Below are 19418 nucleotides of genomic sequence, written 5' to 3' on the forward strand. Positions count from 1 at the left end.
TCATTGGGTTGTCACAGCGGCCCGTGATCATTGGGTTGTCAGAGCTGCCCGTGATCATTGGGTTGTCACAGCGGCCCGTGATCATTGGGTTGTCAGAGCTGCCCGTGATCATTGGGTTGTCACAGCGGCCCGTGATCATTGGGTTGTCAGAGCTGCCCGTAATCATTGGGTTGTCACAGCGGCCCGTGATCATTGGGTTGTCAGAGCTGCCCGTGATCATTGGGTTGTCACAGCGGCCCGTGATCATTGGGTTGTCAGAGCTGCCCGTGATCATTGGGTTGTCACAGCGGCCCGTGATCATTGGGTTGTCACAGCGGCCCGTGATCATTGGGTTGTCACAGCGGCCCGTGATCATTGGGTTGTCACAGCGGCCCGTGATCATTGGGTTGTCAGAGCTGCCCGTGATCATTGGGTTGTCACAGCGGCCCGTGATCATTGGGTTGTCACAGCGGCCCGTGATCATTGGGTTGTCACAGCGGCCCGTGATCATTGGGTTGTCAGAGCTGCCCGTAATCATTGGGTTGTCACAGCGGCCCGTGATCATTGGGTTGTCAGAGCTGCCCGTGATCATTGGGTTGTCACAGCGGCCCGTGATCATTGGGTTGTCAGAGCTGCCCGTGATCATTGGGTTGTCACAGCGGCCCGTGATCATTGGGTTGTCACAGCGGCCCGTGATCATTGGGTTGTCACAGCGGCCCGTGATCATTGGGTTGTCACAGCGGCCCGTGATCATTGGGTTGTCACAGCAGCCCGTGATCATTGGGTTGTCAGAGCGGCCCGTGATCATTGGGTTGTCACAGCGGCCCGTGATCATTGGGTTGTCACAGCGGCCCGTGATCATTGGGTTGTCAGAGCGGCCCGTGATCATTGGGTTGTCAGAGCTGCCCGTGATCATTGGGTTGTCAGAGCGGCCCGTGATCATTGGGTTGTCAGAGCGGCCCGTGATCATTGGGTTGTCAGAGCGGCCCGTGATCATTGGGTTGTCAGAGCGGCCCGTGATCATTGGGTTGTCAGAGCGGCCCGTGATCATTGGGTTGTCAGAGCGGCCCGTGATCATTGGGTTGTCAGAGCGGCCCGTGATCATTGGGTTGTCAGAGCGGCCCGTGATCATTGGGTTGTCAGAGCGGCCCGTGATCATTGGGTTGTCAGAGCGGCCCGTGATCATTGGGTTGTCAGAGCGGCCCGTGATCATTGGGTTGTCAGAGCGGCCCGTGATCATTGGGTTGTCACAGCGGCCCGTGATCATTGGGTTGTCAGAGCTGCCCGTGATCATTGGGTTGTCACAGCGGCCCGTGATCATTGGGTTGTCAGAGCTGCCCGTGATCATTGGGTTGTCAGAGCTGCCCGTGATCATTGGGTTGTCAGAGCTGCCCGTGATCATTGGGTTGTCAGAGTTGCCCGTGATCATTGGGTTGTCAGAGCTGCCCGTGATCATTGGGTTGTCACAGCGGCCCGTGATCATTGGGTTGTCAGAGCTGCCCGTGATCATTGGGTTGTCAGAGCTGCCCGTGATCATTGGGTTGTCAGAGCGGCCCGTGATCATTGGGTTGTCAGAGCTGCCCGTGATCATTGGGTTGTCAGAGCGGCCCGTGCTGCAGACCTGTTTTTGATGAAATCACCGTTTTAATAGTTCTTCAAAGTAGATAAGACATAGTTTCAAGACTGCTACAACTATCAATCGGTTAGTAAAGCTACACCTCCTGAACTGTCCCGATCCCTCTCGTTTGCTGTGTTGTGTACATTCCTCTCTCATGGCGTCTTTGTGCCGGGAAGAATAAGCGCAATAGATCCTGCTCATTGTTGTTAATTACAATGTTTTCTGCGCAGAACTAGGTTGAGTATTTACCTATTTTAAAACTACAACTCCCTCCAGCGTCCCACAGTTCATTCTTGATGTGATGTCTCTCGTGCCTGATAGGATTTGTCTTTAGAGAAGAAACGCTGTGTTGAACTCACAAAAAAAAAATGAACTAAATGGAATTCAAGTAATTGAATCAGTCACTTTTAGTTATTTAATTATCAGACGGGGGGGGGGGGGGGGGCAGTTAATCGTTCAGCTCTAGTTGCAGCCCAAATGGAATTCTATCAAACTCGCATACACCACCCTGGTAGCACGTTGACGTCCAAACTGATTTCTAACAAACTTGTATGAACCACGTCAACGGTTACTGTTACCATTTCTGGTGAAGACATTTTTTAATAAGTTGTGTAACAGATCATTTTAACTTATCAAACAGTTGACTGATAAAAAAAATGGCATTCGGAATATGTTGTACAGTATTTTGTGAGGGCTTAATGGTTCAGGGAGAATCGGCATCGACAGCTGAGTTCAGCTCTGTCAGTCTGTGTAACTGTGTGTGTGTTTGTGGGTGTGACTGTGTTTTGTGTGTGTTTGTGCGTGCGTGTGACTGTGTTTTGTGTGTGTGTGTGTTTGTGCGTGCGTGTGACTGTGTTCTGTGTTTGTGCGTGTGACTGTGACTGTGTTTTGTGTGTGTGTGTTTGTGCGTGCGTGTGACTGTGTTCTGTGTATGCATATAGAGACGCTAGCCTCATTTAACATGGCACTGCTCAGGCACAGCGAGGATGGAGGAAGCACCCATTACATAACAAACTAAACAATGGCCACAGATGCTAGCCTGGCATGACCTGAATAGACTCCTAACCCTGGACTCCCACATTAAGAAAGCCCACGCCTCGTCACTCATGCACAATTCACCATGCCATTAAAAGTTGATTGGTTTTTGAAATGTCTTGTCCTAAATGTCCACACATACAGGAACATTTTAGTCATCCCTTAGACTAGAGACTTCTGTGAAGCCAATACATGTAACTTGAATTCCAGAAACCTTCCCCAAAATGACTAGGTTTATTTCCAGAAACCTTCCCCAAAATGACTAGGTTTATTTCCAGATATCCCAGTTGAAGAAATACTTGGAATAAGAAGAGAATTAACCAATAAAGATTTCTGCAAACCAGGAACTTTGGAAAAGTCGCTACCCTACTTGTTTTTATCTGAAATCTAAAAGATCATCCTGAATGTTGTCCCGTTCTTGATCAGTGTTGTCTTATTAGAGAGTGGCGGGGATCCAATGTCCTCACCACATAGAGTGAGAATGTCTAATACATTGCTTAATACTAAGTGGATATTGATATTGGAGAACACCCAGTGACTTCTGTGAAGCATTAAATGTTATTTCGGGTGATCTAAAACAGATCTGGGCTCGAATATTTGAAGTGTTTTCTTGAGTCTGCCAGATGGGAAGTTTTTGCAGTTTTGAGACTTTTTCTATTGGTTTATTAAGCCAGCTCAACAGAGGGGGATTATTTAAAAAAAATATATATATTTAATGTATTAGAAACCCAGGTCTGATCTGAAAATCTCAAAAAGATCAACCTCTATGTCCTCCCATTCAGGATCATCCATGAAGCTGGCTACTCTGAGGAGGAGTGTAAACAGTACAGAGTGGTGGTGTACAGCAACACCATCCAGTCTATCATCGCCATCATCAGAGCCATGGGACGCCTAAAGATAGACTTTGGGGACGCCACACGAGCGGTAGGCATATTGTTCTGTCTATGTGTTCCACTTGTTCTATGTATTCTAGACTAGCTGATAGAACTAATCAAGGGGTTGGGTTGTTCTCGAATATATTTTAAGTATCTGAAACTGGCTCCAGAATTCATCTGGGGAAACACCGGTCATTTTAAGTATCTGGAACTGGCTCCAGAATCCATTTGGGGAAACACCGGTCAATTTATCAGTGAGAATTGCTGTTCATTGACTACAGCTCAGCGTTCAACACCATTATCCCCGCCAAGCTCGTCACCATGCTTACGACCACACCTCCATCCACTTCAACAGGGCGACAGTGGAGCAGGTAGACGGCTTTAAGTTCCTCAGTGTCCAAACCACTAAAGGCTTAAAATGGTCCAAACACACACATGCAGTCGTGAAGAAGGGACGACAGTGTCTTTTCCCTCTCAGGAGGTTGAAAAGGTTCGACATGGTCCCTCCAATCCTCAAAAGGTTAGACAACGGTGCCATTGAGAACATATTGACTGGCTGCATCAGTCTGCTTGGTATGGCACCGGCCCTCGAATTGCACCGGCGCTCGATCGCATGGCACCGGCCCTCGATCGCATGGCGCTACAGAGGGTTGTGTGGACAGCCCAGTACATCACTGGGGCGGAGCTTCCTGCCATCCAGGACCTCTATATCAGGAGATGTGAAAAGAAGGTCCGGAAAATCGTCAAAACCCCAACCACCCAAGCCATAGACTGTTTTCTCTGCTTCCGCACTGCAAGAGGTACCGGTGCATCAAGTCTGACACCAACAGGCTCTGGAACAGGTTCTGTCCCCAAGCAATACTGGTACCGGTGCATCAAGTCTGCCATCAACAGGCTCTGGAACAGGTTCTGTCCCCAAGCCATACGGGTACCGGTGCATCAAGTCTGCCACCAACAGGCTCTGGAACAGGTTCTGTCCCCAAGCCATACGGGTACCGGTGCATCAAGTCTGCCACCAACAGGCTCTGGAACAGGTTCTGTCCCCAAGCCATACTGGTACCGGTGCATCAAGTCTGCCACCAACAGGCTCTGGAACAGGTTCTATCCCCAAGCCATACTGGTACCGGTGCATCAAGTCTGACACCAACAGGCTCTGGAACAGGTTCTGTCCCCAAGCAATACTGGTACCGGTGCATCAAGTCTGCCACCAACAGGCTCTGGAACAGGTTCTGTCCCCAAGCCATACTGGTACCGGTGCATCAAGTCTGCCACCAACAGGCTCTGGAACAGGTTCTGTCCCCAAGCCATACTGGTACCGGTCCATCAAGTCTGCCACCAACAGGCTCTGGAACAGGTTCTGTCCCCAAGCCATACGGGTACCGGTGCATCAAGTCTGCCACCAACAGGCTCTGGAACAGGTTCTGTCCCCAAGCCATACTGGTACCGGTGCATCAAGTCTGCCACCAACAGGCTCTGGAACAGGTTCTGTCCCCAAGCCATACTGGTACCGGTGCATCAAGTCTGCCACCAACAGGCTCTGGAACAGGTTCTGTCCCCAAGCCATACTGGTACCGGTGCATCAAGTCTGCCACCAACAGGCTCTGGAACAGGTTCTGTCCCCAAGCCATACTGGTACCGGTGCATCAAGTCTGCCACCAACAGGCTCTGGAACAGGTTCTGTCCCCAAGCCATACGACTGATAAACAGCTACACTGACCGAGTTTACCTCGTCCTTTATTGACCTTTTTTATTTCAATATTTGCACACTTATCTCTATGCACACTCACAGGACCCTACACACACACACACACACACACACACATAAACACACAGTCATCCCAACACGCACACGCACACACACACACACACGCACACACACACACAAACACACACACACACATAAACACACAGTCATCCCAACACACACATGCACACACACACACACACACACACACACACACAAACACACACACACACACACACACATAAACACACAGTCATCCCAACACACACATGCACACACACACACACACGCACACACACACTGTCACCCCAGCACACGCACACACACACACTGTCACCCCAACACACGCACACACACACACACACACTGTCACCCCAACACACACACACACACTGTCACCCCAACACACACACACACACACACACACAGACACACACACACACACACACACACACACACACACACTGTCACCCCAACACACACACACACACACACTGTCACCCCAACACACACACACACACACACACACACTGTCACCCCAACACACACACACACACACACACACTGTCACCCCAACACACACACACACACACACACTGTCACCCCAACACACACACACACACACACACACACACACACACACACACACACACACACACACACACACACACACACTGTCACCCCAACACACACACACACACACTGTCACTCCAACACACTGTTTATAGTGTCAATTTCCCGAATTTAACTCTCTTCAGATATTTTCACATCTTATTGATTACAGTCAATTATTAATGTGTTGTTACCTCATCAGTCATATTCTGAATGTCGCAAACCCTTGGGTATCTGCACGAACCCTAGCCTAGATCATGAATCAGTGATGTACCCAAAGGTTTTAATTATTTATTTACTAACTAACTTAATCACAGAATTACACAAACACACACACAAATAGGTCATACATTGGTTACTGACATGATAGAAAAGTCCCTGGTGGGCTAAGCCGATATGACGGCTTGGTAGACTAAGGAAAGGGGGTGGGGGACAGCTCAAGAGAGGGGAAACTGAGCTGATAACTAAACTCATAGAAATTGCTAATACTTTGAACATGAACAACCGCTCATTCGAAAATATGTTGCAATTGACATATTTACGAGTATGTTTTGGTTGTCCCTCTCTGCGATCGCCGGTCCGTCTGCTGGATAGTCATTCGGCAGAAAGCCTCAGGTTTGTCCACCAGAGATCAGAGTCCGTCGGAGTTGTAGGTTGTTATAATGGATACGTCAGAGTAGGGGAGAGCGAGGTATGTCGTCGTCACTTTTCACGCTGTCTAACATTTACTGGGCACAATGCATCACAATGGTATAAATGTCATACCAAATGAAAGACGGAAGTCTTGGGCACGTTTTGTATTCATTACATCTTCATATCTTATTTCAGTACGGAGTTGTAGACCGTTAAATAGAGAGTGTACTTGTGACAATTTGCCCCATCAGCGGGTACATTGTCACGCTACGTCGGGTAAATTGTCACCTTGGATTATCAACAAATAAGAACAAAACTAATTAATTGAATATTGATTTTTAATTTCAAAACCAAATTTAACTTCATTAAAGAACTCAAAATAAAAACAATCATGCCAAGAAAATGTGGCAAATTATGCCTTTTCAATCAAAACGATAATGCTGGCAGAGCACACATTCATTAAGTGGTACGACCACTTTACTTTGAAATTTGAAATCGAACGTTCACTGGCGTGCACATAGATCCACGGTATTTGTTGGAATCGGGAATGGAATGGAATGGTGCAGATAACTTGCTTAAATGTTTAAAGTCTTAACAAAACAAAACAGTGATGTTTAAACACCCTAATGCACCGTTTTGTAACAGCCTATACGACGGACATCCGTAATAATCAAAATCATCTTCAGAGACACAGTTCTGGCACACATACATTGCCTGGCCTGAGGTGCAGGAATCATGGGCCCATTTGTTGCATCTCACACACTTCACCCAAGTCTCCTTTGGAATGCTGTTTGAAAATGGCTCCACACAGAAGAGGCAGAAATACTCCTCTTCATCTGATGAAGCCTCTTCTACGATAAAAATTTTTTTAGCTGCCGCCTTGTTCTTTGCTGATCCAGATATTGACCCCTCCCCCCTCGCTTCCCTTAGGAAAACAGCCTTTCGCTACATTGTGCCTTATTCTTAGTGCCTGCTTCACTGGTGTGCCAGTTAGAATTGCGGTGTTACGCCATTTTCTGCCTTGTCAAGCTGGTTTTCAGGGGGCTTTTGGATATGGCCGGATGTCCTCTGGAGATGGTAGTCTGCTGTCAGCTATGGGATTGCTGGGCGAGGGTGAGCTGGTGCTGGCATGAGAACTGGGCAGGTCTGTGTCTGAGCTCGTGCTAGGCAGGGCTGGAATGGTGCTGGGGCCTGGCAGGTTGGTGCTAGGGCCTGGCAGGGCTGAAATAGTGCTAGGGCCTGGCAGGTTGGCGCTGGGGCCTGGCAGGTTGGCGCTGGGGCCTGGCAGGTTGGCGCTGGGGCCTGGCAGGTTGGTGCTGGCAGGGCTGGCAGGTTGGTGCTGGCAGGTTGGTGCTGGCAGGGCTGGCAGGTTGGTGCTGGCAGGGCTGGCAGGTTGGTGCTGGCAGGGCTGGCAGGTTGGTGCTGGCAGGGCTGGCAGGTTGGTGCTGGCAGGGCTGGCAGGTTGGTGCTGGCAGGGCTGGCAGGTTGGTGCTGGCAGGGCTGGCAGGTTGGTGCTGGCAGGGCTGGCAGGTTGGTGCTGGCAGGGCTGGCAGGTTGGTGCTGGCAGGGCTGGCAGGTTGGTGCTGGCAGGGCTGGCAGGTTGGTGCTGGCAGGGCTGGCAGGTTGGTGCTGGCAGGGCTGGCTGGCAGGTTGGTGCTGGCAGGGCTGGCTGGCAGGTTGGTGCTGGCAGGGCTGGCAGGTTGGTGCTGGCAGGGCTGGCAGGTTGGTGCTGGCAGGGCTGGCAGGTTGGTGCTGGCAGGGCTGGCAGGTCGGTGCTGGCAGGGCTGGAATGGTGCTGGGGCCTGGCAGGGCTGGAATCACACACTGTGTTGATGTGCCTCGTTAGCGGCCCGTAGACAGACCTGTTTAAGGGTTGAAGCTGATGAGAGCAATGGGGTGGGAATGACAGCATAATTATGCCATTTTCTCAGGCATGATTGAATGGACAGATGAGACTCGTGGTTTTGTCCAAAAGGAGTAAACAGGTCTTCGCCTTTGAGAACTTCGTATGCTCAACGAAATGTTTCAGGAAGTCAACAAAGTGCACATCTTTCATCCACCCAGAGGGATTTTCCCTTCCTTTCAGGCCAGGTGTCTCGTTGATCAGGAAATGATTGGGTAAGTTGACACGGGGGAATATAAAATATGGAGGTGTACTATTATTCCCTGTGGCTGAGACGGCACAGGCCAGTGTGACGAGGGTACCCCTTTCAGCGGAGGTCAGTTACCCTACCTGTTTGAGTCCACGTCTGCCCCCCACTTTGTCAGGTTTATGTACAGTGGTCACCCCAGTTCATCAACATTCCATACGTCTCCTGGTACAACTTGATATCTCTGTAGCACTTCTGCTACATTGTCAAAGATGGCATGAACATTTTCTCTCTGTTGAAGCTACTTGTCCTGGCAAGGCTAGTTGCCTCCTTCTTTCTCAGCGACGGCATTGGGTGCTACTTTTAAGAAGCCTGTAAAACCACTCTACAGCTGGTGTGCCACAGCAAAACTGGTAGGCAAGTCTTCTGACCTCACTTGGCGACAGACCAGAATAAATGTCAGATGACATAGTAATACACTGAACTAGCTGCATCTCCAAATCAGGTGGAAGAAACCTGCCGTGGTTTAGACAACCACTGTTGTTGGCGTGGCTGTCTTTCTGTCAACTTCTTCTCTGGTAACCTTTTGACAATACCGAGTCAGAGTACGGTAATTTATGTCAAAATCCTTCGCTGTACTCCTGATTTTTGATTTTGTTCTGCAACTTCACCTGCCTCACTGCTTTTAACATTATGCCAGGTGGTGACCTGCCGTTCTGTCTTTATTTTATCATTTCTAACCATCTTTCCTTCCTTCCTTCCTTCCTTCCTTCCTTCAAAAACACATTTCCTCATTGCAATTACATATTCATTACAGGCTTATTACTCCCACCTCCCTGTCTACTGTCCTTGTTGCCACAATGCAATTCATAACACCACACTAAATACATGACACTGTATGAAGTAGTGTGTGTGGATATACTGTCTCATACAGTAGACATGTAGTGTGTTAGTACACATACACGCCAGAACATGTCTTGTGTAGTCCAGGGATATGTCTGCTGCTCTAAACTATACGTATATATATTTTTACATGTTTATTTTACCTTTTATTTAACGAGGCAAGTCAGTTATGAAAACATCCTTATTTACAATGACGGCCTACCGGGGAACAGTGGGTTAACTGCCTTGTTCAGGGGAACAGTGGGTTAACTGCCTTGTTCAGGGGCAGAACAACAGATTTTTTTACCTTGTCAGCTCGGGGGATTCGATCTTGCAACCTTTCGGTTACTGGCCCAACACTCTAACCATTAGGCTACCTGCCGCCTCATATATATATATTTAATTAACATTTAATAATATTATCAGAGCTCAATCATTTTATACAATATTCAGATGCAAACCCCATAATTGAGAGGTGTATACAACTCAAAGAAACAGTAATTTGTGTCTCCTGTCCTTCATGAGGTCACCAAATGAAACAAACTCGACAGGACTGTTCCTTAAGTGTTCACGGACCATTTCAACTGCTTGGAATACAGAAATACTGTTCAGTTATTCAAAAGTTTTGATGTCCAAGTGTCTCTCTGTGTTCCACAGTTTACATTCCAATCTCGAAACACTACAGAGCATAAAGACAGCGTATTTTACGACCGCCATAAAGCTGTCCCCTCCCCCCTCCCTCTGCCTCCCCACTCCCTCTGCCTCCCCCTCTGCGGGAGAGAGAGAGGGCGCTGTAGAGAGGACACACTGCAACCCGATCCTTCACATCTTCACAGAAGAGTTATGACAACACACACACACACACATACCACACTGTTACTCCAAAACACAAACACTCACGCCATCATCTGCTCACTCACATAATATGTTTATCTTATGTCCTGTTGCTTAGTCACCTTCCCCCTATACATATCTACCTCCATCACTCCCCCTATACATATCTACCTCCATCACTCCCCCTATACATATCTACCTCCATCACTCCCCCTATACATATCTACCTCCACTCCCCCTATACATATCTACCTCCATCACTCCCCCTATACATATCTACCTCCATCACTCCCCCTATACATATCTACCTCCATCACTCCCCCTATACATATCTACCTCCATCACTCCCCCTATACATATCTACCTCCATCACTCCCCCTATACATATCTACCTCCATCACTCCCCCTATACATATCTACCTCCATCACTCCCCCTATACATATCTACCTCCATCACTCCCCCTATACATATCTACCTCCATCACTCCCCCTATACATATCTACCTCCATCACTCCCCCTATACATATCTACCTCCATCACTCCCCCTATACATATCTACCTCCATCACTCCCCCTATACATATCTACCTCCATCACTCCCCCTATACATATTTACCTCCATCACTCCCCCTATACATATCTACCTCCATCACTCCCCCTATACATATCTACCTCCATCACTCCCCCTATACATATCTACCTCCATCACTCCCCCTATACATATCTACCTCCATCACTCTCCCTATACATATCTACCTCCATCACTGCCCCTATACATATCTACCTCCATCACTCCCCCTATACATATCTACCTCCATCACTCCCCCTATACATATCTACCTCCATCACTCCCCCTATACATATCTACCTCCATCACTCCCCCTATACATATCTACCTCCATCACTCCAGTATCCCTGTCCCCTTCCCCCTATACATATCTACCTCCATCACTCCCCCTATACATATCTACCTCCATCACTCCCCCTATACATATCTACCTCCATCACTCCCCCTATACATATCTATCTCCATCACTCTCCCTATACATATCTACCTCCATCACTCCAGTATCCCTGTCCCCTTCCCCCTATACATATCTACCTCCATCACTCCCCCTATACATATCTACCTCCATCACTCTCCCTATACATATCTACCTCCATCACTGCCCCTATACATATCTACCTCCATCACTGCCCCTATACATATCTACCTCCATCACTCTCCCTATACATATCTACCTCCATCACTGCCCCTATACATATCTACCTCCATCACTCCCCCTATACATATCTACCTCCATCACTCCCCCTATACATATCTACCTCCATCACTCCCCCTATACATATCTATCTCCATCACTCCCCCTATACATATCTACCTCCATCACTCCCCCTATACATATCTACCTCCATCACTCCCCCTATACATATCTACCTCCATCACTCCCCCTATACATATCTACCTCCATCACTCCCCCTATACATATCTACCTCCATCACTCCCCCTATACATATCTATCTCCATCACTCCCCCTATACATATCTATCTCCATCACTCTCCCTATACATATCTACCTCCATCACTCCAGTATCCCTGTCCCCTTCCCCCTATACATATCTACCTCCATCACTCCCCCTATACATATCTACCTCCATCACTCTCCTTATACATATCTACCTCCATCACTGCCCCTATACATATCTACCTCCATCACTCCCCCTATACATATCTACCTCCATCACTCCCCCTATACATATCTACCTCCATCACTCCCCCTATACATATCTACCTCCATCACTCCCCCTATACATATCTACCTCCATCACTCCCCCTATACATATCTACCTCCATCACTCCCCCTATACATATCTATCTCCATCACTCCCCCTATACATATCTACCTCCATCCCTCCCCCTATACATATCTACCTCCATCTCTCCCCCTATACATATCTACCTCCATCACTCCCCCTATACATATCTACCTCCATCACTCCCCCTATACATATCTATCTCCATCACTCCCCCTATACATATCTACCTCCATCACTCCCCCTATACATATCTACCTCCATCACTCCCCCTATACATATCTACCTCCATCACTCCCCCTATACATATCTACCTCCATCACTCCCCCTATACATATCTACCTCCATCACTCCCCCTATACATATCTACCTCCATCACTCCCCCTATACATATCTACCTCCATCACTCCAGTATCCCTGTCCCCTTCCCCCTATACATATCTACCTCCATCACTCCCCCTATACATATCTACCTCCATCACTCTCCCTATACATATCTACCTCCATCACTGCCCCTATACTTATCTACCTCCATCACTCCCCCTATACATATCTACCTCCATCACTCCCCCTATACATATCTACCTCCATCACTCCCCCTATACATATCTACCTCCATCACTCCCCCTATACATATCTACCTCCATCACTCCCCCTATACATATCTACCTCCATCACTCCCCCTATACATATCTACCTCCATCACTCCCCCTATACATATCTACCTCCATCACTCTCCCTATACATATCTACCTCCATCACTCCAGTATCCCTGTCCCCTTCCCCCTATACATATCTGCCTCCATCACTCCCCCTATACATATCTGCCTCCATCACTCCCCCTATACATATCTACCTCCATCACTCCCCCTATACATATCTACCTCCATCACTCTCTCTATACATATCTACCTCCATCACTCCCCCTATGCATATCTACCTCCACCACTCCCCCTATACATATCTACCTCCATCACTCCCCCTATACATATCTACCTCCATCACTCCAGTATCCCTGTCACCTTACCCCTATACATATCTACCTCCATCACTCCCCCTATACATATCTACCTCCATCACTCCCCCTATACATATCTACCTCCATCACTCCCCCTATACATATCTACCTCCATCACTCCCCCTATACATATCTACCTCCATCACTCCCCCTATACATATCTACCTCCATCACTCCAGTATTCCTGTCCCCTTCCCCCTATACATATCTACCTCCATCACTCCCCCTATACATATCTACCTCCATCACTCCCCCTATACATATCTACCTCCATCACTCCAGTATCCCTGTCCCCTTCCCCCTATACATATCTACCTCCATCACTCCCCCTATACATATCTACCTCCATCACTCCCCCTATACATATCTACCTCCATCACTCCCCCTATACATATCTACCTCCATCACTCCCCCTATACATATCTACCTCCATCACTCCCCCTATACATATCTACCTCCATCACTCCAGTATCACTGCACATGTAAATATGGTGTTGGAAATGACTATTTAAATATATCCTTACTTACTTTGTGTATTTCATACTTCTTATTCTTATTTCTTGTGTGTTTTTTTTCTAGTATTACATTGTTATTGATTATTGAATGTTTTAGTTTGCAAGAAAGGCATTTCACTGTACTTGTGCACGTGACATTAAAACGTAATCAACCAATCAGTCAGTGTTCTAATGGGGATGTCTCTGTTGCCAGGACGATGCCCGTCAGCTGTTTGTATTGGCTGGTACAACGGCAGAGGGTGTGATCTCATCAGATCTGACCGGCGTGATACGGAGACTGTGGACGGACAGCGGTGTCCAGACCTGCTTCCTGCGCTCCAGAGAGTACCAGCTCAATGACTCTGCCTCCTAGTAAGACACACACAGACAGACACACAGACAGAGTGTACACACACACACACACACACAGACAGAGTGTACACACACACATTTTTTAAAACACTTTAGTCAATTAGCAGACGCTCTTATCCGGAGCGACTAACAATGAGTGCATTTATCGTAATACGATTGCTTGTCTCACAAAGCTATGTTATGTACATTTTCCCTCAACTAAGTATTTATCCGCAAAGTCACTTCTAGTAGGGAGGAGAGTCGAGGTGACGTGAGTTATTTTAAGAAACTCTTCAAAGCGGTAGGGTTTCAAACGTTTTTGCGAAAGATGGGCAAGGGACTCTGCTGTCCTGACTTTAGGGGGAAACTTGTTCCACCATTGGGGTGGCAGGACAGAGAGGAGCTTTGACTGGGCTCAGCGGGAGCTGCCCTCCCGTAGGGGTGGGAGGGCCAAGAGACCAGAGGTGGCGGAAAGGAATGCTCAGGTTGGGGTGTAGGGTTTTAGCACACACACACACACCTCTTCCACTTGTCTTGCCTATAAACTGGTTTAATGTACACGTAATCAAAGATACACACTGGCAGTTTACAATACAGGAAGTAGGAACTGAATATCAGCTTGTTCTTTACACAGAGGGAGAGAGAGCGAGCATGATGCTGGTGAATTTGCACGTCCCATGTAATGTAAGTGGTAACGATGAGCTAAATAAGTCTCTTGCTAGGTTGCGCACTTGAATAAAAAAAACACCTCAATCTAAATTTCGCAGATTTTTTCCCCCAGACCTCAAAAGTGGTCTCTAATGTGTTTTTAAGCATTGTTGTGGACTTACAACATCCAATTAAGTTGTTTTTCAATAATAAAAAAAAATATGATTTTTGAGAGCGAAAACCTGAAATAAATGGAAACCTGGAAAATCTCAAAGGAATTTGGGAAAGAACAAAATAACAGATGTTATAGGGCCCTACCTAATGGTCATTTTGGATTAATTTAGGCTATGTAAAAATCTGAAAGATATAATAGTTAAGATTGATATAACCCTTTATTTTTTCAATTGAACCTTTTTTTAAATGCATTTTTAATAAAATACAGGGCCTTCGGAAAGTACTGTCCCCTTTACGTTAGTCTTATTCTAAAATGGATTAAATCGTTTTTTACCTCATCAATCTACACACAATACCCCATAATGACATCACAATACGCCATCATGACATCACAATACCCCATAATGACATCACAATACCCCATAATGACATCCCAATACCCCATAATGACAAAGCAGAAACAGGTTTATAGAAATGGTCGCAAATTTAGCGGATTTTTTGTTGTTGACATTTCACATTTACTTAAGTGTTCAGACCCTTTACTCAGTACTTTGTTGAAGCGCCTTTGGGATTAAAGCCTCAAGTCTTCTTGGGTATGACGCTATAAGCTATTTGGGGAGATTCTCCCATTCTTCTCTGCAGATCCTCTCAAGCTCTGTCAGGTTGGATGGGGAGCGTCGCTGCACAGCTATTTTCAGGTCTCTCCAGAAATGTTCAATCGGGTTCAAGTCCAGGCTCTGGCTGGGCCACTCAAGAACATTCAGAAAATTGTCCCAGAACCACTCCTGTGTTGTCTTGGCTGTGTGCTTAGGGTCGTTGTCCTGTTGAAAGGTGAACCTTTGTACCAGTCTGAGGTCCTGAGTACACTGGAGCAGGTTTTCATCAAGGATTTCTCTCTACTTTGCTCCGTTCATCTTTCCCTCGATCCTGACTAGTCTCACAGTCACTGTCGCTAAAAACATCCCCATAGCATGATGCTGCCACCACCATGCTTCACCGTAAGGACGGTGCCAGGATTCCTCCAGACGTGACGATTGGCATTCAGGCCAAAGAGTTCAATCTTGGTTTAATCAGCCCATTCCAAGTGGGCTGTTACGTGCCTTTTACTGAGGAGTGGCTTCCATCTGACCTCTCTATCATAAAGGCCTGATTGGTGGAGTGCTGCAGAGATGGTTGTCCTTCTGGAAGGTTCTCCCCTCTCCACAGAGGAGCTCTGTCAGTGACCATCGGGTTCTTGGCCCTTCTCCCCTGATTGCTCAGTTTGGCCGGGCGGCCTGCTCTAGGAAGAGTCTTGGTGGTTCCAAACTTTTTCCATTTAAAAATGGAGGCCACTATGTTCTTGGGGACCTTCATTGCTGCAGACATTTTTTGCTACCCTTCCCCAGATCTGTGCCTCGACACAATCCTGTCTCTGAGCTCTACAGGCAATTCCTTCGACCTCATGGCTTCTTTTGCTCTGACATGCACTGTCAACTGTGACCTACAGACGGGTGTGTTGCCTTTTCAAATCATGTCCAATCAACCTGTTTTCTCTTTGTCATTGTGGGGTATTGTGTGTAAATAGATGAGGGTGGAAAATATTGTTTTTAATACATTTTAGAATTAGGCTGTAACGTAACACGGTGGGGGAAAAAGTAAATGGGTCTGAATACTTTCCCGAATGCACTGTAAATTGAAGGACAAACATTGTGGCGATTCAAATCTTGCAGTTAAACTGTCAATAATACTTTTATGATCTGAAGAGAAGACAGGTTTAATGTTCTCTTACTTGAAAATGCTCCTCGCCATATAGTCTTAGACCAGTGTTTCCCAAACTCGGGGACCCTGGGGGCACCTCATCTACTACTTTTACTATTTGGCTGGCCACTCTACGTACTTCTGCAGAACACTGTTTCTGACAGGTTAAATTGTGTTTATTTCATGCTAAACCTCAGAGGAGGTGCAGAAACCGGATCAGTAGAGAGAGAGACAAGATGTGTCTTGTTCTCCTCTGTCTTGTACGAGCTTGTTTTACAATGCAGCTTTTTTTGAGAATATAAACCTAGCTGATTTGCATTCCACAATGCACTGAGAGATGTATGATAAACAATGTCAACACTAACATGACTCCGCTGTTATCAGTTCAGTTATGAAATATTAGTTGGTCTATTGTGTAAATTAATTTTTATTACGCTGTGGATTGACGAATAAGGTATTGTAATTTATACTCCGAGTCGGAAATCATATCATCATAAGAAGAAATTCCCCTCGACCACTCCCACAAATTGGGGAAATTAAACATTTTCCATGGACCCCCGTTGTAAAAGAGCAAACTTTGTTGTTTTACAAAACATGCCTAAAAGCTGCTGTGTTTTTCAATGAAAGTATTCACACCCCTTGACTTTTCCCACGTTTTGTTGTGTTAGTCTGAATTTAAAATGTATTAAATTAAAATTTAAAATTGTTACTGGTCTACACACAATACCCCTAATGTAAAAGTGGAACTATGTATATCGAATTTTGACTATTTCATAAAAAATGAAAAGCTGGAATGTCTTCAGTTGCTAAGTAGTTAACCTCTTTGTTAGGGCAAACCTAAATACATTCAGGAGTAAAAAAAAATGTGCTTAAGTCACAAGTTGCATGGACTCACTCAATGCAATAATGATGTTTAATATGACTATCTCGTCTCTGTACCTCCCACATACAATTATCTGTAAGGTCCCTCAGTCGAGCAGTTCATTTCAAACTCCTATTCAACCACAAAGACCAGGGAGGTTTTCCAATGGTTTGCAGAGAAAGGAACCTATTGCTAGATGGGTAAAATAAAAAAGCAGACATTGAATATCCCTTTGAGCACGGTGAAGTTATTTTGTACACTTTGGGTGGTGTATCAATACACCCAGTCACTACGAAGATACAGGCGTCCTTCCTAACTTAGTTGCCGGAGAGGAAGGAAACCGCTCAGGGATTTCACCATGAAGCCAATGATGACTTTAAAACAGTTATAGAGTTGAATGGCTGTGATGGATCAACAATATTGTAGTTTCTCCACAATACTAACCTGATTGACAGAATGAAAAGATGGAAGCTTGTACAGAATAATAGAAATTCCAAAACATGCATCCTGTTTTCAACAATGCACTGAAGTAACACTGCAAGAAAAGTGGCAAAGCAATTTACACTTTGTATTGAGGATAGAAGTTATGTTTGGGGAAAAGACAACATTACTGAGTACCACTCTCCATTTCTTCAAACATAGTGATGGCTGCACCATTACATGTTTTATTTAACCTTTATTTAACCAGGTAGACCAGTTGAGAACAAGTTCTCATTTACAACTGCGACCTGGCCAAGATAAAGCAGTGCCACAAAAATAACAACAGAGTTACACATGGGATGAACAAACACAAGAGAAAAAATCTGTGTACAGTGTGTGCAAATGAAGTAAGGAGGTAAGTCAATAAATAGGCCATAGTGGTGAAATAATTACAATTTAGCAATTAACACTGCAGATGAGGTTGTGCAAGTAGAAATACTGGTGTGCAAAAGAGCAGAAAAACATATGGGGATTAGGTAGGTAGTTGGATGGGCTACTTACAGACGGGCTATTTACAGACGGGCTATTTACAGACGGGCTATTTACAGACGGGCTATTTACAGACGGGCTATTTACAGACGGGCTGTTTACAGACGGGCTATTTACAGACGGGCTGTTTACAGACGGGCTATTTACAGACGGGCTGTTTACAGACGGGCTGTTTACAGACGGGCTGTTTACAGACGGGCTGTTTACAGACGGGCTGTTTACAGACGGGCTGTTTACAGATGGGCTGTGTATAGCTGCAGCTGTACACAGGTTTTTAGAAATGTTTGTAAATGTATAAAAAAAAATAAAGATACCTTATTTATTCAGACCCTTTGCTATGAGACTTGAAATTTAGCTCAGGTGCATCCTGTTTCCATTGATCATCCTTGAGATGGTTTCTACAACTTGATTGGAATCCACCTGTGGTAAAACATTTTTTTTTATATATACACTGCTCAAAAAAATAAAGGGAACACTTAAACAACAAAATGTAACTCCAAGTCAATCACACTTCTGTGAAATCAAACTGTCCACTTAGGAAGCAACACTGATTGACAATACATTTCACATGCTGTTGTGCAAATGGAATAGACAAAAGGTGGAAATTTATAGGCAATTAGCAAGACACCCCCAAAAAAGGAGTGATTCTGCAGGTGGTGACCACAGACCACTTCTCAGTTCCTATGCTTCCTGGCTGATGTTTTGGTCACTTTTGAATGCTGGCGGTGCTCTCACTCTAGTGGTAGCATGAGACGGAGTCTACAACCCACACAAGTGGCTCAGGTAGTGTAGTTCATCCAGGATGGCACATCAATGCGAGCTGTGGCAAGAAGGTTTGCTGTGTCTGTCAGCGTAGTGTCCAGAGCATGGAGGCGCTACCAGGAGACAGGCCAGTACATCAGGAGACGTGGAGGAGGCCGTAGGAGGGCAACAACCCAGCAGCAGGACCGCTACCTCCGCCTTTGTGCAAGGAGGAGCACTGCCAGAGCCCTGCAAAATGACCTCCAGCAGGCCACAAATGTGCATGTGTCTGCTCAAACGGTCAGAA

At 46.2% G+C, this 19418-nt stretch overlaps 1 protein-coding gene across 2 annotated transcripts in view; it reads left to right on the forward strand.

The window, feature by feature from the left end:
• Positions 1-19418, forward strand: part of LOC129829511 (guanine nucleotide-binding protein G(i) subunit alpha-3-like) — a 93121-nt gene that overhangs the window by 42926 nt on the left and 30777 nt on the right. For both annotated transcript variants that reach the window (XM_055891234.1, XM_055891235.1), the window contains exons 3-4: positions 3415-3556; positions 13844-14001. In XM_055891234.1, coding sequence (XP_055747209.1) covers positions 3415-3556; positions 13844-14001 — 300 coding nt within the window. The remainder of the gene's footprint in view (positions 1-3414; positions 3557-13843; positions 14002-19418) is intronic.

Source organism: Salvelinus fontinalis, chromosome 31 (assembly GCF_029448725.1).
Source record: "Salvelinus fontinalis isolate EN_2023a chromosome 31, ASM2944872v1, whole genome shotgun sequence".
In the NCBI taxonomy this organism is placed as follows: Eukaryota; Metazoa; Chordata; class Actinopteri; order Salmoniformes; family Salmonidae; genus Salvelinus; species Salvelinus fontinalis.